The sequence below is a fragment of the Octopus bimaculoides genome, chromosome 14 (assembly GCF_046866305.1).
Source record: "Octopus bimaculoides isolate indiv1 chromosome 14, ASM4686630v1, whole genome shotgun sequence".
NCBI lineage: Eukaryota > Metazoa > Mollusca > Cephalopoda > Octopoda > Octopodidae > Octopus > Octopus bimaculoides.
The window spans coordinates 4,117,321-4,139,375 of record NC_142941.1 but is presented as its reverse complement, the minus strand read 5'-3'; the positions used below and the strand labels follow the sequence as shown (position 1 = coordinate 4,139,375).

General features: G+C 39.3%; 1 protein-coding gene across 2 annotated transcripts; it reads left to right on the top strand.

Annotated features, from left to right (window-relative positions):
• The first annotated feature begins 5,073 nt into the window (after window positions 1-5,073).
• Window positions 5,074-20,328, top strand: LOC106870069 (uncharacterized). 2 transcript variants are annotated; one of them, XM_014916037.3, is made up of 3 exons: window positions 5,074-5,543; window positions 14,817-14,915; window positions 16,177-20,328. In XM_014916037.3, exon 3 carries the CDS (start codon window positions 16,197-16,199, stop codon window positions 19,518-19,520), a length of 3,324 nt encoding a protein of 1,107 aa, XP_014771523.2. In that variant the 5' UTR covers window positions 5,074-5,543; window positions 14,817-14,915; window positions 16,177-16,196; the 3' UTR covers window positions 19,521-20,328. The 2 variants fall into 2 exon arrangements, with proteins under 2 accessions (XP_014771523.2, XP_014771522.2); XM_014916036.3 differs by having other exon boundaries at window positions 5,076-5,543; window positions 16,174-20,328.
• The last annotated feature ends 1,727 nt before the right edge of the window (window positions 20,329-22,055 follow it).

Below are 22,055 nucleotides of genomic sequence, written 5' to 3'. Positions count from 1 at the left end.
CCACGGTTTTGGATACTATCCTACTGTGTGGTCCCTGGTGCATGTGTCTTTTACTATTGCCATTGGCCAAGTAAAGACTGGGAGTAGGTTTGGCAAACAGGTTGTCAAGTGATTGTTGTGGGAGGCAAAAACAGATACACACACACACACATTTATGTACGACGGGCTTCTTTCAGTTTCTGTCTACCAAATCCACTCACAAGACCTTTGGTCGGCCCAAGGCTATAGCAAAAGACACTTGCTCAAGGTTCCATGCAGTGGAACTGAACTCAGAACCATGTGGCTGAGAAGCAAGCTTCTTACCACGCAGCCTATCATAAGGGGGAAAGAACATGGGTTTGGACTTGGTACCCCTTTACTCCAATGGCTACATTTCAGTCTATGGCGATTCACGACATCCCACTAAAGATGCAACCAGCAGATGCCACTTTTAGGGCCAAGCATGGGGCCAGCAACAGCGGGAGATTAATGTGTTTAACACTAGAGCCACAATTTATGTGGGTTAATTGTTGCATCTTGAGTGCATCCACTCATGCCAATACACACACACCCATACACAGCAGAAGACAATTGCCTTGTGTACCATGAAGTGGGACTGAACTTGAGACCACACGGTTGGGAAGCAAGCTTCTCAAACACACACCCTCACTTCTGCCTATTTATCCATTCATCAATCTATATCTATATGTATCTATCCATCTTTGTCTATCTACCTTTCTATCTTCCTCTCTCTCCCCCCTCTCTCTCTATCTAACTATCTATCAATTTTTCTTTCTCTATATATTTATCTACATATCTATCTATCTGCTCTCTCTCTCTCTCTCTCTCTATCTATCTATCTATCTTTCTCTCTCTCTCTATCTATTTGTCTGTCTGTCTGTCTCTGTCTCTCTCTCTCTCTACACACACACACATAAAACAACAGACGAATGCATACACACACACACACAGACAAACACGCGTACACACACACACATACACAGACATGACGCGTACGCACACACACACACCTCGCAACTATTTCGTCTTGCCTCTTCTTTATATTTTTAACCCTTTCCTTCTCAGCCAGTTCAGTTCAGAGTCGCGAATGCACCCTTCTTCCTCCTCCTCCCCCTTCGCCGCTGTGTGTGTGATTCAGGCAACCCCGCACACACAAGAAAACGGAGGCTAAGACGAACAAGAAACTAACCATCAGAACAACCACCTTAGCGACAACAGTTTTGTGTTGAAAATTATCAATGCAGCTGTCAAAAAATTACCATTTTGTCTTTTTTCCCCGTTTTTCCAATTATTTTATATATATCATAAATAATATAAAAAGAAATAATTACATATTTATGTATAATTTATATGTGTGTGTCCGAGAGTGTGTGTATGTGCGTGTGTGTGTGTGTATGTGTGTGTGTTATATAGATATAGATAGATTTCTGAATATTATTATATATATTAAATATTGAATACGGGATGGTACACACACGCGCGCACTACTGCTAACACACACTCACACATACAATATATATTATATATATGTAGTATGTATGTATTAAATATCTATATGTATATATTCAATGATGTATAAACGTGTGTGTCTATGCAAGACTAGGTAGACACATACACTCGTGCAAAAAATATACATACTACCCATGGAAGGAACACGGACACACACACACACACACACACACACACACACACACAGCCGCCAATATCACACCTATACATAACTCTTCCGGCAACGCGCAAAACTGTATGGGATAGCACACACGCATACACACATACATTCGTACACACGCGCACACACACAAAATCACATATGCGCACACATTCCATTTACGAACACTATACACGCATGCTTACACTTACATACACACACGCATACCACATAGAAAACAAGAATATACATACAAGCACACATTTAAGCAAATGTATGTATGTGTGTGTGTATGTATATATATATATATATATACAGATATACACACACGCGCGCGTGCACACATAGATGTGTGTGTGTGTCTTTTGTGTAAAGCTCTATTGTATTTTATCGATTTCCTTTCAATAAATAAGGCAGTAAATCAATTTTCACCAAGGAGGCGGGGAATATATAAGTGATTAAACTAATTACTAAATAACTGCTATTTATTATCAAACCAACCCGTTCCCTGTTCACAGAGGAAAATCAAAGACATCCACCATGGCTTTTCATATTCTGCCCCTTAAGAAACGAATCGAGTCTTCTAATTCCCTTGACGCAAATGTGATGTAATAAAGTAATAATGATACATATATAAGGGTAAGGAACAAACGAGATACTGTGACATTCATGCTTTTCCTAACGATATCATTAATAATGTACCGAGGGAAACTTGCGCAATATAAATATTATATATATATGTATAATCAAATATGAATATATATATGTGTGCGTATATTATATATATAGAGAGACACATACATATATAATCAGTTTGGTTGAGGGATTCTGTAGGTGATCGATTGACATGTTAGAAATAGCAGACAACTCTCATTCTAATTAATCTCTACCATCTTAATAAATGAAGGAAAGGATGCATTTGATATTGTTGTGGTCCAAGATATACTTAATAAGGCAGGAGGGTCATGAACGAACTGCTTTCGCTCGTAGGTCGTCTGCTGGATGACGCCTGAGGCAACTGATATGTGTGTGTGTGTGTGTGTGTGTATGTATGTATGTATGTATCTTATAGAGATAATGTTAAAAAAAAAACCAAGCGGTCCTTTTGAAGTATATCTGTTTTAACATATGTGCATGTATATACATATATGTATGCATATATTATATACACAAATTACTTGATATATTGGTATATATAGATATATATATATAAGACAGATTTTTTTGTCTCCGTTTTTTTTTTTATATTTCTCTCCATCTGTTTTCTCTCATCATTCCTTTCTGTAGAAGAGCGTAGGCTCGAAATGTCAAAGACTCTTCCATTTTTCCTGAGCGTTAAACTAATAAACTAATACACCTTTCTTGTTCCCTCACCTTGTTCTGTTTCGCTTTTATTTTTACAGTTTGGGACAATATATATACATATATATACATACATACATAATACATGCAATTTTGGGTTGCTTTCTCAGCCCTAAAAAGTATATAAATACAACAATGTCAAATTGGGTCTTCACAAGAGAAGGGGCTAATAATATAAATAAACGTTTGACACTTTTGCCGTCCCAAGAGCAGTAATAACCGAAGCGAAGTGAAATCGTTTCAATCAGGAAAGGAAATAGCAATCGCCTCTAGTAAGCTCCCTAAGAGAGTATTGCCTCTATTACACACGCACACATACTTACGTATGCACTTAACCTGCATATACATTTATATATTTAGTTTATATAATATATTAATTTATGTATGTGTACATACACATACTATTAGTATATATCACTTTATCTACATGTACCACTCTCTTTCCCTCTTTATACCCCATTACTTCTTTCTCCCTCCCTCCCTCTTTCCAGTGCCATTATAATCTATTTTTCATTGTTCTTTTTCTCTCTTTTTCTCGATCACCATCTTCTTAATTCTCATACTTTATTTATATTTATCTATCTTCTCTTCGTTATTGTTTCATCCCTTCCTTCCACCTCCTTCATTTCGCAGTCTCTTTATTTCTCTCTCTTTCCTTCTCCATCCCCCTATTGCTTTTACTCTTCTTCCCCCTTTCTTTTCTATTCTAAACCTCTCTTTCTTCTCCTCATTCAGTCTAGCTGTCTCTTTCTTTCTTTCCAACCTCAGTCTGAGTCCTTCTCTTTCTTTTCTTTCTCTTTCCTCAGTCTCTACCTTTCTCTACTCTATCTCCCTCTCCGTTTTCTCCTCTCTCAGGCAGTCTTTCTTTTTCTTTTCCTCTCCTCAGTGTCTATTTCTTTCTTTCTCTTCTTTCAGTCTATAGTTTTCTCTGCCTCCCTTCGTCTCTTGCCTCTTCCTTCTTCTTCTCTCTCCGTATATCCCCTCTTCTTTCCTCAGTTCATATATTTCTTTCTGTCCTTCTTCCACCCTACCTCGTTTCTCTACCCAACTTTATTTGCTTTTCTCCCTCCAAACTAAAACCTGTTTATTCCTAACCTCCTTCTTTTTCTTCAGTTGATATTTCGGCGCCAAAATCCGTATTAACCCTATAACTTTCTCCTCCACACACCAACAAACAGTTATAACCTGCATTAAATTTACACTTCTATCTTTGTCTCATTAAATCTCCACAAATAATGTTTAGCTTTTATTTGCAACTGAATAAAATATTTGTAAACGTATTTAATGCTTTGTTTTCCCCTTGTGGTTTTTATTTAATTTTATTGTATCAAGAATTCTCAAGTTTTATCTAGAAAAGGAAAAACAAATTGAAAGACTAAAATACAGTTGTTAGTTACATGGGGAGAAATTTTGCTATTTCAGATATGTTCAACAATTGTTAATTTGGTTTAGAAAAACATTTTTCAGATTTAATATTAGTAAGTCAAAGCTCTTCCGTGTAAACTAAACTTAAATACAATCCAACATTAGTTAATTTTAAAAGAAAAATGCCATTTTGTCCCTGAACCAACTCTTGGTGTTTCGGGTACTTTAAGAAATAACGGACTGCTGGCGTTAATTCTAACATCTCTGTCCTACAAACGTGTAGTTTTTTCCGGAAAGATTGTTTTTCTCAATCATACGAGTAAATAAAAAAAAAATCGAATGCCATTTTCGACCTTGTAAGCAAAATGTAGGAGCAAGGAACTTAGAAATTTGTGAAAGTGGGTGGGCTCCTTTCGCGTGGATCCTGAAGAATGTCTTGGCAGAAACGTTATAACATCGGACAAACTGCTTTGTGGTATTTAGTTACGGCCCTTTACGCTCCGAGTTCAAATCTCGCCGAAGTCACCTTTGCTTTCCATCCTTTACGGGTCGATAAACAGAAGAACCAGCCAATTGCTGATGTTTAATTTTTTTACAAAACATCCTAAATGTGAATATAATTAATAACAAGAGACTAGTCTCTCTCTACATAAGATTTATTTGCGCTTAAACACGAGAACACAAATTTATATAAAACGGAAGAGACCGTGAGGTTGTGGCAGTCATGCCTTTCTAGTGGCTATTAGGGAACTTTCAAGCGGGGGTGGGTAAGGACTGTAATTAACTGGAACTTTATAGACGGTGTAAAGGGAACAATTTCACCGCTGCTTAGGTGTCTGTCTGTGTGTCCTACTTTATCTGCCCACGTATGTTTTCGAATGTGTTCAAAATAATAAGCGCAAACGTTACGGTTTTCCAAAGTTAGGTTGAGACAGAAAGAAAGAGAGAGAGAAAGAGCGCGCAAGGGGACGGTTAGAGAGAAAATCAGAACTGAATCTGTCCCGAGCAAGGAATAGAAGAAGAGCCTTGAGGTGGGGGGGCAGAGACTATCATCCACCCCGGGTGGAGATGAGAGAGCGCGCACGAGAAAGAGAAAGAGAGAGAGAGACTAACTATGATGAATGTAAACGGACAGACTGCGACATTGGTATGAAACAGCGGAGATAAGGTAAGAGATCGGAAGAGACAAGACTTATTATATTTACACACATCGCACCATGCACCACCACCATCAACAACAACAGCATCATCATCTTTACATGAGCCAACAAGGGGGGGAGCTGTATGCAGTTGCTCGATTTACGAGAAACAGTAGCCAAATTCTCTCGAAAAATCATACCCCACAGTCTTAAATATAAGAAGGACACATTGGCCAATGCAGTCCTAGACGGGATGGCCATGGTTGTTACACCTTTAATTATAAGGTCTGCTCAATTAGGCCTCATCTTTCACAACAACACACCTACATATTGTCTATTGTTGATCTAAGATAGAGATCACGGGTTCACACATTAAACTTGACTGTCATCTGTTGTCTATATGATTACTACTACTACTACCACTATGATTGATGTTTCATGTTCTTATTGATAACATTATTATTACTACTACTACTCTAATTACTATTAGCAAGCCTGTACCTAATGACTCCGTTTGCTAGAAACAGCAACTAAATCTCTTAGTCTTCCTAAAACAAAAAAAAAGGAAATAATATTATAATGTGATCCTACTTAGACTGTCAGGAGGGGGGCATAAAAAAGGCGGGATGGTCAAAGCGAAACGATTATGATCACTGTAGGTTGACGCGATCACAGTTAACCTAGGGCTAAACAATAGCAACAATTAACCCTGTAGTCCTTCACGCCTCTTCTAGTTCAAGTTTATCGTCATTATATACACCATGTATGTGTATTATATATATACTCACACATTATACTCGTATACTACATGACATGTGTCTGTTCAATGGAAGATCTTATAATTCCCCCCCTCCGCCCCGTATCCATTATTGATGATATTTTGATTACTTCCTTCCTTCCTCACTACATACATAAGATCCAAAAAGGGACGCATTACGTGGTTGCGAGACCTGTTAGAAATAACACCCAAATACTCCCTCAAATCACGCTGTCTTTAGTAAAAAGAAAAAAAAAATTTTTTAACGAGTAGACGCGTTAGATTAATGTAAAAATCTTAGATACTCGTTTTCCCTCCCAAAAGATGGGATGGCCACGGTTACAGCTGGAATGCATTTTTAATCATAGGTCTATTTGATCCAAGATGACTTCGGAGTTGAAGAACAGCAACATCCTTCCATCCATACGCAGAGGCAACAATTTGTTCACCCTTCACCCACTTGACAGATTTTTTCCATGTTTTCTATTATAATTTCCACTTTGTAATCTAATTGTAAATAATGTTTATTATATATTACGCTTCATCTTCCAAGTCCCCCTGCTTAAATAAGGAAGAATAATAATAATAATAATAATAATTATTATTATTATTATTATAGAGCTGGCAGAATGGTTAAGCGCGTCGTACAAAATGCTTAGTTGTATTTCTTTTGCCTTTCTTCCTCTCGGGGTCGACAAGTTCAGTACCAGTTGAACACTGGAGTCGATGCATTCGATTAACCCATCCACGCCTTACAGACTGCTGGCCTTGTGCCAAAAAATTAAAAAGAATTATTATTATTATTATTATTAGTGTGACCTTCATAAAAGCATGGACGTTAAAACGATCTCGACTCTTTAGAAATCTGAAGGCCTCGTGTCTATAATCTACACGATCGTCATTATGACTTTGTATATGTGTATATATATATATATGTTTGTGTATATATATATATGTTTGTGTGTGAGTGTGGAAAGGAACGAATCGTTGCGGGTGGGGGTATGCAGGGACATGAAGACGAATGGGAAGAAGAAAAAGGCGGAAAATTGTCAATTAGAGAACCTGCTGTGTGTGTGTGTGGCTCTGCTTTCTTGCTGATCTAACACATTCCTTCACCTCTTCCTCTCATAGCACATACACATACTGACACTCACACACACACACACACACACACACATACACGCATGCACCACACATATATACGCATACAAGCGCGCCTATTAATGAATTGATGTAGGTAAATGTTTTAATAAGACTTGTAGTTAACCACACATAAACATACGCGCACACGCACACACACTTATATACGTTTAATGCTAACTCAGCCCTGATTGTGTTCATCTACGATCGAAGGCGTTCCAGCCATGATCATCCTGTTTTTTTTATCTTATTTATTTATTTTTGTATATCAACGAATATGGTTGTCCATGGACCCTTTCTTTTTATGATGATAGGATGCATGTGAAATAAATCGGTTGCTATTTCTAACAGGTCGGTCGACCACATTGAGCCTCCCTGATTGGCTCGAACGCATACACACACACATACATATACACACACACGCACACACACATATATATAAGAGGTGGTAGGGTGGAACCATTAATAAAGCTTGTGTTTCTGAATGTCTTGTAAATAAATATTTGCAGGCTCTTTGAGGTCACTTGTGTCACGTGTGGGATTTGTACGTTTCTGTGTAAATCTTTTTTGTATCTATGAATGTGCCTGCCTATAAGACTTTCTCTATCGATCTGTCTGTATGTCTATTTATCGATCTCTTATGTCTCCTTGCGTCAATTTGTATCTCAGTACATCTGTCTGTCTTCGTACACACTCCTATACATCCACCTCTTTTCTATTTCTCCTCCATCCTTGTATATATATATATATATATATATATATATATATATATATATATATATATATATATATGCATGCATGTATGTATGAAATAATGTTTTTACTTCTACTCCTATACTCATTGTATAAGTAATTTCATTCCATAAACGCGGGCATGCGCGTGTGACTATCAACGTCGGCTGTAGCATGGCCCGGTACAGTCGTAGCACAGTTCAACTATAAACGGAGCTCAGCCGCCCGTCTGTAGCTTAACTCAACAGTTTGAGTTTGCCTCCAGTAACGCTAGCTTAACCTTTCCCACATGTTCAACATGGATCACATGTTGTAAGCCACCTGAGGTTGATCCTACCTTTCGTTATTGTCATCATTTAACGTCCTCTTTCCCCATGCCTGCATGGGTCAGACGGAACTTGTTGAGGCAGATTTTCTACAGCTGGATGCTCTTCCTGTTGCTAACCCTCAGACATGTTTCCCACAAGACTGAAAATGAAACACATCACTTGTATGATGATGATGATGATGATGATGCTCATTTCCAGTAATGACATATTGTCAAGACTAGTTGTAAACACACACACACACATACACACACATGTATTTACATATATGATGGGCTTCTTTCAGCTGTGTGAAGGCACATGGCTAAGTGGTTGGGATAGTTGGCTCATGATTGTAACGTTCTGAGTTCAATTCCCAGCAGCACATTGTATCCTTGAGCAAGATGTTTTATTCCTTGTGGCTCCAGTCCCACTCAGTTGGCAAAAATGAGTTGTGCTTGTATTTCAGAGGACCAGCCATGTCACACTCTGTGTCACACTGAATCTCCCTCAACTCCCATCATTGTAACTGACAAAATGCCAGTTTTTTTTCTTTCAGCTTGGTTTGGCCGAGGCCTCTAGTAGAAGACACCTGCCAGAGGTGCCCACAGTGGATCTGAACCCAAGACCACATTGTTAGGAGGCAAGCTCCTTAACCACATGGCCAGGGTTGTATCTTTCTTATTTCAAGTTGGAGAGGTTTAAGAAGTCAAATGTGATAGAACGAAGCATAACAGGATAGAATTGAGGGTTTGCTAAACACGATGATTGTGATCACACAGCCCATCTGTGATCTATGTGTACAAAATTCCATGCAGTACAAATCTTCCTCACAGATTCAATTCTGTTCTATATATCGTAATGAGAGTATATCCTGTTATAAATTTGAGTGATGTTTCTCTGTCCGATACGTTTTTATGTTCATTAACTCCTAGATTGCCAGTGCAAGGACAATGAAACCCAAACCAGTAACTCCCCTAATCATAGGGAATGTCCCAAAGGAGTATATTTTTTTAAGGGCTGCCTAATTGGGGCGCAACACAGAGCATCTCAATAGAAATATGGTAACAAAAGGATTAAAATATATAATAGAGAAACAATTCTTAACCCTTTTGATACCAACCTGGCTGAAACCAGTTCTGTCTCTGTGGTACAAATGTCTTGTTTTCATAAGTTTTGAATTAAAATCTTCCACCAAACCTTAGTCAGAATTTATGTTCCTAACACTAGCTGATATGATAACTAAATTATTTTACTAAATTCTTTGTTATATTTAAAGTAATTGAAAGAAACACAGAGCATCTCAACAGAAATACGGTAACGAAAGGGTTAAACCTTTAGCATTTAGAATATTATGTCAAACACTAGGCTTATGTTGCTTTGAATTAATTGTTCATTATCTTGTAGCTTTGAGAAATTGATGTGATTGTTTATTTTCAGAATGACATTGTTGAGTAAGTGTGAGAGGCCAGATCTGGCCACTTTGACCATAAAACAGATTGAATATTTGGGGCCTTATATGGCTGGATTAAATGCTAAAGGGTTAAGGTGATCCATGCAGTCAGTGTTTGTACCCAAAACAGACTGGTGCATGTGGTAAGCATGTTTATGAGAGATTGAGTCATGAATTAGTAACTCGACAGCAACATGTGTGAATGAGAAAAAGGGTTAAACTGCTCCATGTATTCATGTATTCCACTACATTTGGATATGGAAGAGAAAGAGTTGAAATGGCTTATATACTACATGTATGTATAAAAGGAAGTTAGTTATCCACATACTAAACATGTGTATATATGAGAGACAGGCAGAGAGGGAGAGAGATTGTGATAGAGATATGACTTGATCCATGTACTACATGTGGGTATAAGAGAGAAATAGCTTGAGCAATTTACTACATGTGTAGACACAGTGTAAGTCATGTGATCTATGTAGATGTGTCAGGAGGTTAAACTCAGTGTCACATCCATTATTCACATCTCGTCCATCTCTGCAAAACATCAGCCCTTGCTAAAGCCCTCAGCGTTCAGGTTCCTCCCCCAAATGTGATGTCCTTTCATTGACATTGCTTTGAATTAATCATGCGTTAACTTGCAGCTTTGAGGTTTTGATGATGTGGTTGTTTATTTTTAGAATCACATTGCAGGGCAGGTGTGAGAGGCTGAATCTGCCCATCGTGGACATAAAACAATAGAATACTTAGGCCAGATATGGCCTCTTTAGACACTAAAGGGTTAATGGCCAAAGTTGAGCTATATTGGGTCTGTTTAGTATTGAAATGGGGCCAACATATTTTCCTTTAATTTTGGTGGTGGCAGGGGTGATGCCCACAGTGTGGCTGGAACCAGTACAACAGTAGTTACAAATCTACCAGACTATAACTGTACATGTCTAAAATCGTGTGTGTGTATGAGAGAGAGAGAGAGAGAAACTCTGTGTGAGAGAGAGAGAGAGAGAGAGAAACTCTGTTTGTGTGTGAGAGAGAGAGAGAGAGAGGAGAGACTGTATGTGTGTGTGTATTGCATGTGTTGTTTTGCTCCAGATCTGCCACAATTAAATAGATCTATGGTAAAGGACATTCCTGTCATGACCATCCAATCTTTTATTTCAGATACTATCTATCTTGAAGCATATTAAGCTAATGTGTTCTTAGAGTGTGATGATTTGAGGGAGATTTGGTTACTATATCTATCAATTTGAACCATGGCGTTGAGGTCCTATCCTTTTGCACATGTGTGTGTGGGGGGGATGTTATGTGTGTTGGCAACTTCTCTGTAAAACATTCATGACAATTTGATCTAATGCTAAACCTTTTCTTGGGGTTAGAGGGGTCAGTTTTACAGGGGTCAGTAAGTCAGCCACTGTGTATCACTACGATGAGTTTTATTATTGAGACAAAGTGGCCAAGTCAGATCAGGTATTGTAATACTCAGGATGTGAGTTCAATCCTACAGCTAGTGTTTTGCTGTTTCTGCACAGAACATTATATTCTATGTCACTGCAGTTTATGTAACTATCTGGGGGAATGGGTAATACCAGTGCTATCTTAAGGCATGGACTTACGGGGTAGTTGTTTGTGGGTTTCATAGGATTAGGGGCCTGATGCTAATCTCTGTATGCTGTGGTTGTGTATTCTGTTAAGATGACCCTGATAGGTAACAGATTGTCTGGTATAGCTTGGTGTGCTATCCAGGTGAAGATTTTTATCTTGTATCCACTTTGCCCCATAAAACTAGATCTGAGCATTGAGTCCTTAACTGCTCTTTGTAGCTTAGGAGGTATTGAAATGTGAAAAAGATGAAAATAAAATTGAGCAGTGATAAGATTTGAACTCAGAGCCTTGACTGGGAAGGCTACTGTTTGACACTCTACCATTTCTGCTAACTCACTGAGATAATTGAAAGATCTAATATTGATTTCTTTCAACATTGGTACAGAGCAACATATTGTAGGTGTATCATCTACTAAATCAATTCCATTGTATATATATATATTTTTTTTTTTTTCACAGTTGGGGAACAATAATATTGCTGGTTACTGGTATACTGCATTAAGAGTAATAATGGAGTGTCTGTAACTTAGTGCAGAGTTAATATCATAGAGGACTTTGTTTAAAAAAACACTAGTTTTACAATGTTTGCATACATCCTTCACTGATTAACTTCAGAGAAAGATTTATATATATATATATGCAAAATCTCCATTATTACTCTCGCAATTACATCTATATATATATATATCATCTCCACTTTGAAAACATAAGGACACAGGAAGTGTGTCAAGTCCAACAGGAAACGGTGTTTCCTAGGGCTAAATAACAGTAGCATTCTTCCCTTCTATGGGACTGTCACATTAAGTTGACAACATGCTATCACTTTATCATCATCATTGTTTAGCGTCAGCTTTCCATGCTGGCATGGGTCAGACGGTTTGAATGAAACTGGTAAGCCAGAAAGCTGCAGCAAGTTCCAGTCTGATTTGGCATGACTTCTATGACTGGATACCCTTTCTAATGCCAAGTGCATTGTGGTTGCCAAGAAGACCTGCTCACCACAACAGAATTGATATCCTAAAACCAAGGTGCCACGTAAAGTGCATTGGTGTGGGTGCTGGTATCACATAAAACGCACCCAGTACATTTTATAAATGTGGTTGGCGTTAGGAAGGGCATCAAGCTATAGAAACCAAGCGAAAACCAACGTTGGAACCTGGTGCGACCCCCAGCCTTGCCGGTTACTGTCAAACCGTCAGTAAAACAGACGTTGAATGTTGACGACGTTGCTGTTACAGATCCAAGTGTCTTCAACTATGGCTCCAGACTGACCAAATCCTTGTGAGTGGATGTTGTAGATGGAAACTGAAAGAAGCCCATCATATATGTATGTGTTTCTATGTATGTATGACTTTCTATATCCTTGTCTTTGATATCACATAATAGTTATAAAATGATTTGTCGTTGTCATACATCAGTGTCGTTCGTTTTCAATATTCTGCAAAACTATGTCTGACCATCGGAAAATATTACCTCGCCTGGAAATAAGCGAGGCTTGGCAACAGAAAATCTGCCTCAACAAAATCCGTCCAACACAGGCGTGGAAATTGGACATTAATACGCCGATATGTATGCATAATTATGCACACATATAAATGAATTGGCCCAAGGACACTGTGAACAAAGCCCCACCCCTTTCTAGGTTGGTAATAAACTCGAGGCAAGGGCGTTCAGCTGGAAAGACTTCTCTAATTGAAATTGCTGATTTTGTCCACGGCTGTTCACCCCTCTAGGAGGGGCAGTAACTCTGTTTAAAATTTGATGGAGTAGTCAACCTCTCTAATATCTGGAGTATTCGAAAGAGATGAACTCCACAAATCGTTTCAGGGGTCACCCTCGTAAGAGGTCAGTGGGTCCAAAAATGAACTGATGCTCGTCTTTTTAGTGATTTGCTTTCCTTCACTACATTGGCAGAACTTACAAATGAGATGTGCACTTTGCACGCTGTATCGCAAGTTACCCCCCCCCCATCTAAGAGAGAGATGTTATTTCAAATATAAATAGAGGGAGACGTTTTCATTCTCTTCTCATAACTTCTCTTGCGCAAGTAACATTGAAAAACTCACCCAGTCTGCATTTTTGTAAGGCATTCTTGACAAAAGTGTTACCTGGTTTCTTTGGTGTGCAAGATGATACAGACAGTAAATGGAAAAAACAGGTATAAATGATAAGAATGATTATGGTATACAATGGGCTTCCATAAATTTTTGCTCGAATTCCATTTCCTAAATGTTGCTCAACCAGATGTTGTGGTAACAAGCATTTATACTTGGATTGACTTCCTGTTATTGACTCCCAAGGAAGGTGAAAAGCAAAGTTGATCTTGCCAAATTTTGAACTCAGACCATGAAGTATCATAACTAAATAATCGATGGGCATTTTTTTTTTTCTGATATTCTAGGTTCAATCTCTTTGGAGGGAACCTGTGGAAGAAGTAGACCCAGGAAGACATGGGAAAAGGTGGTGAAGCATGATCTTTGAATGTTGGGCCTCATGGAGGCGATGACAAACGACCAAGATCTTTGGTGGTATGCTGTGCTTGAGAAGACTCATCAAACCCTGTGAAATCGTAGTTGTGGACAATGCCAGTGGCACATAAAGGCACCCGTGCCGCTGACATATAAGAATATCTGTGCAAGTGACACATAAAAGATCTTGTGCCGGTGACACATAAAACGCACCTCTGTTAGTGGCACGTAAAGGCACCCGTGCTGGTGGCACATAAAAGCACCCGTGCCAGTGGCACATGGGAGCACCCATGCTCGTGGCACATAAAAAGCACACCCGTTACACTCTTGACACGGTTGGTGTTATGAAAGGCATCTGGCCATAGAGTCGATGCCAAATTAGACAGGAACTCGATGCAGCCCTCTGGCTTACCAGTTCCACTCAAACTGTCTGACCCATGCCAGCATGGGAAGCAGATGCTAAATGATGATGGTTCTGCCAGCCATGACCCTCATTACTGATCCAGTATTAGCTCCATTTCTCCCATTTCAAATCCAGAAAATAAATGATCAGAGAAACAAGTGTTTTTTTTATATTTCCACAAAACCGTATAAGGAAGGACTAAAATTGATTTAAATAATAAAATAAGTCTCCCCAGTATATGACAGGTGCTAATTCCATCGATTTCAGTAGGAATGAAAGCCAGAGTTAAGTTCAACATGTAAAGGGACATAACTAAAGAGAAATTCTCATTTTTCCCAGCGTTTTACCAAATCTTTGTTGTCCACCATCTTGTCTTTTAAACTTTTTCATTAGGAAAAGTTTACTGCTTATTTAATGTTTGTTTTATGTTTCTTTCTATTTTTAGGGCAGTTCCCTAAAGTCCCTCTGCCCCCCTACTTACATCCCTCGATGGTCCAATTGCTCTCACAATTATTGTGTACTGCCTAACAACTCAATTTACAAGGTACGTATTTAAAACAAACATCATCAACGCCAACAGTGGTTCTTTTAATTTACTTTCAGTGAAATTCCCTGGAGACAAGGAGTTGTCCCTGTCACTGATGGAAAGGAATTTATTCACAGACAAATCTTGGCTTTCATATTTGCACGGAACCTGGTGATCCGGGTGCTAAGCTGAGCAGTGGATGAGATCCACTGCTCAGGAACAGAATCTGAATGAATAGACTTGCACACAGTTTCCGTTGACCAATTTTCAACCACAAGGCACTGGTCAGCCTGAAGTCACCAGAATGCTGTGCAATGGGATTTAACAATATATGAGTATGCTAAGTGCTGGTGCCTTGATAAAATGTAGGCAGTTCTTTCTGTAATGGGGTTTATGATAGAAAGGGCATTCAACTGAAAGAACCTTGTCAAAAAATGGAATGACCTGGTGAGGCATGAACACCACAAGTTGCATTGTCAAGATGCACCATGTAAGAGAACAGTAATTCCACAGTTAGACATTATTATTGTAGTAAAGATTGTTTGCCAACATAACATGGCAGTCTGGTTTAGGACGAATGTTGCTGTAATTTAGCCCCAGGAGACATCGTCTCCAGCTAGCTATATGACACGATCTGTGTCCTTATTCCCTTGTTTTCATCTTTTAATTAATCTTGCTCGTCTACATGAGCAGAAATTAACTTACAACAGTGTGTGTGTGTCTGTCTGTCTGTCTACTTGTCTTGACATTGTGTAAACAAATATTACCAGACAAGCAACGACCTCTGTTACCAATGCTTTGTGAGTGCATCCTGCTCGAATGGTGCTTTTTATGTGCCACCAGCATGGGAGCCAGTCCGCGGCCCTGGCAAGAGGACTGAGGCCTTGATGGGGATGCTGGGGTTGGAGGAATCAGTGGAATGGCTGGCAAGGGCAAATGGAATTAAAATCTTCCACCAAACTTTAATCACAGTTTATATTCCTAACACTAGCTTGATGATAACCAAGTTATTTTACTAAATTCTTTGTTATATTTAAAATTAATTGAAAGAAACAAAGAGCATCTCAACAGAAATTCAGGATTAAATTCAAACCTGTTTGTAAATATGTATTACATTTGACAGAGAATCTTGAATGCCAATGGGGGTTAATTTTCCTTTTAATTTCTTCTCTTTATTACTGTTATTATTAATTATTATTCTTTTCTCCCGATGAATGTCTCATCTTTGGTGAAGAATCTTTTCTAAAACTCTTCTTTCTCTTTTCTCTCTTCGCAGCAGTGTACAGCTGTAGTTCCACCATGGAGAGATACAGCAGCGACAAAAGCAGCCACTCCGATATGTCTGGCAAACAATTCTCTCACCGACACCTACAGCAGGCTAGAATGTCTCATATGAACAAAAAGCACGGCAACAGCGAAATAGCTGTGAAGCAGTTCGCTCCTCACCGACACGCCGCTTACCAAACGGCTTTATTCCCTGTTACCATGCCTATGCCCCACATGACTCTCATTCCAGCCCATACTGAAGCTCTGTCGGGTAAACACTTCTCTCACCTCCAGCATCATCATCAACAACAACAGCAACAGCAGCAAGTGTCCATGGCATCGATTGTTGACAAATCCCCCACACACAGTGACATTGTTAACAAGCATTTTTCCCCTCACAGCCATAATAGCTTGCAACAACAACAGCAGCCTCCCCTTCCTCCTCCTCTGCCTCCTCCCTCTCTAACGCCAACACAGGTCAGGATGTCACACATTATTGAGAAATCAATGCACCATTCAGAGATCTCTGGCAAGCAATATTCCCACAGCCTACAACTACAACAACAGCAACAGCAACAGCAACAACACTCTCTGTCCCATTTGCCTGAAAAGTCCAGCCATTCCCAATTATCTGGCAAACAATATTCTCATTCACACAGCCTACACCATCAACAACAACAACAACAACAGCGGATGTCTCGTATAGCGGAGAAGTCGAGCCACAGTGAGATGTCTGGCAAACAATATTCGCACTCCCAGAGCATGCATTCTCAAAGAATGTCTGACATCCTTGAGAAATTGAACCCTGGCGGTGAGATCAGCAGTAAACAGTACGTCCATTCACCAGACATATCAGCTGGCCATCGACTGCCACATGTCAGTGAAAAGTCCAGCTCAGGGCACCGTGAAGACTTGACAAGTAAGTACTCCCAGTCTCACACAGGCATCCAATCCGACAGAATGTCGCTGCTGTCTTCGGACAAAACTGGGGTGAGTGGTGGCAGCAGTAGCAGTCCGACAGGCAAATCGCAGTTCAACCCGACCCACATGCACAGTTCAATGGTGTCCCCACCCCATCAACAGATAACTCATCTCTCCGACACTATGTTCCCCAACAACATCTACACTAGTCAATATTCACAGCCGTGTTACCTGCCTGTTTCTACACCACCTACTGCCACCACTCCCACTTCAGCTTCCACACCTGATCGGATATTGTCCCCAACCGCACCTGTTATAAGCTCAGGTATAACTTCCAAGCAACAGCAACAACAACAACAACAAGTATCTGCTGAGAAATCATACAGCAGTAACAATCATGAAAAGTCACTTTCGTATCAAAATGACATCGGCCACAAGCAGTATAGTATTGGCAAGTCGTTACCCACATCAACCAGTCAGCAACAACAACAACAACAACAGCCACAACAACAACAGCAACAACAACAACAACCACACTATCATCAAAAGGAGAAAATCAAGGAGAAGCAGCTGTTCTGTGATTACTGTGGTAAGAAATTTCCTGAGGAGGACATGATGCAAGCGCATCGTCTGACTCATGTCGGAGGTAAAGCTTTCCACTGTGACATTTGTTTCAAGCAATTTTCGCGCAGAGATACCATGCAACGACACCGGAAGAACCACATGGAGTCTAATCCGAGTGTCGACTCAACTGGAACCAGCGATAACGTCTCAATGAATAACTCTGATCATGGACCGACGATGATGTCACACAGCATGTCAACAATGTCTAGCTCCCTCTCCCCCAACCAGTCCTCTATCGCAGGTACCGTCCCTTATGTTAGCGCTCCACCAGTCCCTCCTACCGGCACCATGAACTATCTACCATCTATACCCAAAACACCAAAACCGAGAGCTCCAAGGAGTTCAAGACCTGACGACAAGACCTACCAATGTGATATTTGTTTGAAACAGTTTGCCCAACGTTATTATCTACAGATCCATCGGAGGACCCACACTGGTGAAAAACCATATCAGTGTGACTTTTGTATTCAGAAGTTTTCTCGCAGGGACACATTACAGATCCACCGAAGAACTCATACTGGAGAGAAACCGTACCAGTGTGAGATCTGTCTTCGACTGTTTGCTCAAAGTGATAAACTACGAGCCCACAAGAAGTCGCACGTCTTGAAGAAAAAATACCAGTGTGAATTCTGTCTGAAGCAGTTTGCTCAGCGCTATTACCTGCAGATCCATCGGAGAATTCACACAGGGGAGAAGCTACTACAGTGCGATGTTTGTTTTAAACCTTTTGCTCAGAAACATTACCTAGAAATTCACAAGCGAACTCACACGGGGGAGAAACCATTTCAATGTGATTTCTGCATTCAAAAATTTGCACGGAAAACCACACTACAAATCCATCGAAGAACACATACTGGAGAACGTCCGTACCAATGTGAAGTCTGTTCGAAAGATTTTGCTCAAAAATACAAGCTTCAGATTCATATGAGGACGCACAGCCCAAAAAAACGGCACCATTGCGAGATCTGTCTCAAACAGTTTGCTCAGAGTCACTATTTGCACATTCACAGAAGGACACATACTGGAGAGAAACCATTTGAGTGTGAAGCTTGCGGCAAACGATTCTCACAACGCAATTCGCTGCAGGTTCATCGACGGACGCACACAGGGGAGAAACCCTATCAGTGCGACACATGTTTCAAACAGTTTGCTCAGAGACAATATTTACAGATACATAAAAGAACACACACAGGAGAGAAACCATTCCAGTGTGATTTCTGTATTCAAAAATTTGCCCGCAAGACCACGTTACAGATACACCGCAGGACTCACACGGGTGAAAAGCCATACCACTGTGAAATTTGTCTGAAGAAATTCGCTCAGAGATACAAGCTCCAAATCCACAAACGCACACATATGCCTAAAAAACGTTACCACTGCGATGTTTGTCTGAAGCCGTTTGCTCAGAATCACTATCTTCAAGTGCATCGCAGGACACACACGGGAGAGAAGCCATTCCAGTGTGACATTTGTCTGAAGCAGTTTGCTCAAAGGAACTCCTTGAGGCTGCACCACCGGACACACACTGGGGAGAAACCGTTCGAATGTGACATTTGTTTCAAGCCGTTTGCACAACGACATTACTTACAGCTGCATCGAAGAACTCACACAGGAGAGAAACCTTATACATGTGAGTTATGTACAAAACAGTTTGCTCGAAGGGACACTTTGAAACGGCACAAGAAACTGCACAATGGCCATCATATTGGAGGTAAAAAGATGCATTTTGGAGAGCAAAAGTCTGCAGCCAATTCTGGTAATAAGACAATTGAAGAGTTTCCACCGATGAGTGATTATCTGTGGCAGCTATAGGCTGTATTTCATGTAACATAGCCACATGTAGGCTGTATAGTATGTTGCACATGGCCACATGGGGGCTGTTTAGTATGTAACATAGCCACATGTTCACTATTTAATGGTAAACTCATTGTATGTGTGTGTGTGTGTGAACATGCATACATATGTATATATATATATATATGCATATGGGTATGTGTATGTCTGCGTGTATATACTGTCTATATGTGTGTGTATGTGTAAACATGCAAGTGTATGTCTGTATATACTGTCTGTGTGTGTGTGTGTATGTATATATATACATATACACACACACATGTATACATATATTTTATATATATATATAGTCAGCTCCTGTCAAACCGTCCAACCCATGGCAGCATGGAAAGCGGACGTTAAATGATGATGATGATATTATACAAATATATATATATATATATTATATATATGTGTATCGGTGTGTGTGTGTGTAGATTTATGTAAATGTATATATGTCTGTGTGTGTGTGTGTGTGTCAGTTTATGTAAATGTATATATGTCTGTGTGTGTGAGAATATACATATATATGTATATATATGTGTGTATATATATATATATATATATATGGGTGTATGTCTGGTATGTGTGTATGCATATATGTGTGAACTCTTTCTAAAATGAAATCTCACTTCATTTCCATGCAATTAAGATTGTTTCTGAAAGTTTGGAAGTTCTTTTTTTTTTTGAAATTTTCCAAGTTTTATCCCAATGGCAGGATTGATGTTACCATTTATGTAGTATTCATATATAAAACAAAAAATAAAAACTAACCTTTCAAGATTTAGCTTGGCGCTCCACTCAACTTCACTCATCATTATCATCATCATCATCATCATAGCTGAATCTCTCACACAGAAGTTTCTATGATTGTCTCTTCTTCCTCTTTTAGAGTTCTATAAAATATAGGCAATAAAAACAAAAGAAAAGAGGAAAAATATCAAATAAATATAATGGAATTTTTTTTTTAATTCAATATATGTGTCTCACCTAGGTTAAGTACTTTATCACTATCATCATCAGCATCATCACCATCATTATTGTCATCATCAGCCTTGCCATCACCTTCATTGTTTTCATCATCATCATCACCATCACCTTCGTCATAATTATTGTCTTTTTAATGTCTTTTTGTTGTTCTTTCTTTTCTGCCACTCTGAATGAAATCCCTCTCTTGTCCACTCCTTCAACATTTCTCTCGATCCAGGTCCTTCGAATCTAGTATGTTCTTTCAAACTGATAATTATCAGACGTCCCCCACCCCTTCCTCAATACCAAAAACTTATTAATCAGATCCTACCCATACACACCTTCCACTTTATTAAGTATTAACCCTTTCGTTACCAACCCAGCTGAAACTGCTTCTGGCTCTGTAGTACAAATGTCTTGTTTCCATAAGTTTTGAATTAAAATCTTCCACCAAACTTTAGTCACAATTTATGTTCCTAACACTAAACTGAATGATAACTAAGTTATTTTACTAAATTCTTTGTTGTATTTAAAATTAATTGGAAGAACCACAGAGCATCTCAACAAAAATATGGTAACGAAAGGGTTAAAAAGAAGACAGAAGAGAGTTTCAACAAAAAAGGATTGAAGGACATTCCCAAGGCCTTTTTCCCAGATTCTGTGGCATATTCCCCACCCTGGAATTACTCATTTTTGCCAGCTGAGTGGACTGGAGCAACATGAAATAAAGTGTCTTGCTTAAGGAGTAAAACACACTGCTAGAAATTGAACTTGTGACTTTATGATCATGAGCTGAAAACCCCAACTGCTAAACCATGGGCCTTCACGGAAAAGAGGTTATCTCTGTATTGCTTTTTTGTTTGTGACAATGGTGGACCATCATCTGCATTGTTTGATGTCCATTTTTCCCCCCTGCTCACATGGAGTCTCGGATGGAATTTGTTGAGGCTGATTTTCTACAGCTGGATGCTATTCCTGTCACCAACCCTCACTTGTTTCCCAAGCAAGGTCATATCCCCCCCCCCCCGTGGCCATACATGCTTTCCACAAGAAACTGGAAATGAAGGACGATGCTTGCAGGATGGTATTGCTTGTTTACAGCTGTCACATGGCGTCAAAGCCAAGAAACACTAATACTCACACAGCCATATGCATGTATACATACATGCACATCCATATCACTTACACACACACATATATAAATATATAAAGTAAAAAAGAAAATGGAGATAAAATTGATAATTGATAAACATCAATTATCATTTATTGATCATAAAAAAGACAATATCTCATCTGACGGCTGTTTCTGTTGATGCTATTCAAAGTACTATCAGGCCTAATTGATATATAGACATACGTGCACACGTATATATATGATGGACATCTTCACGTTTTTGTCTACCAAATCCACTCTAACTACCACAGAGGTCACACTAAATGTCTGACTATGAGAGTGAGGTCAGCTGTTACAGAGGTCAAACCGACATCATTAATGCCTGTCTTCCATGCTGGCATGGGTTGTACAGTTTGAAAGGATCTTAAGAC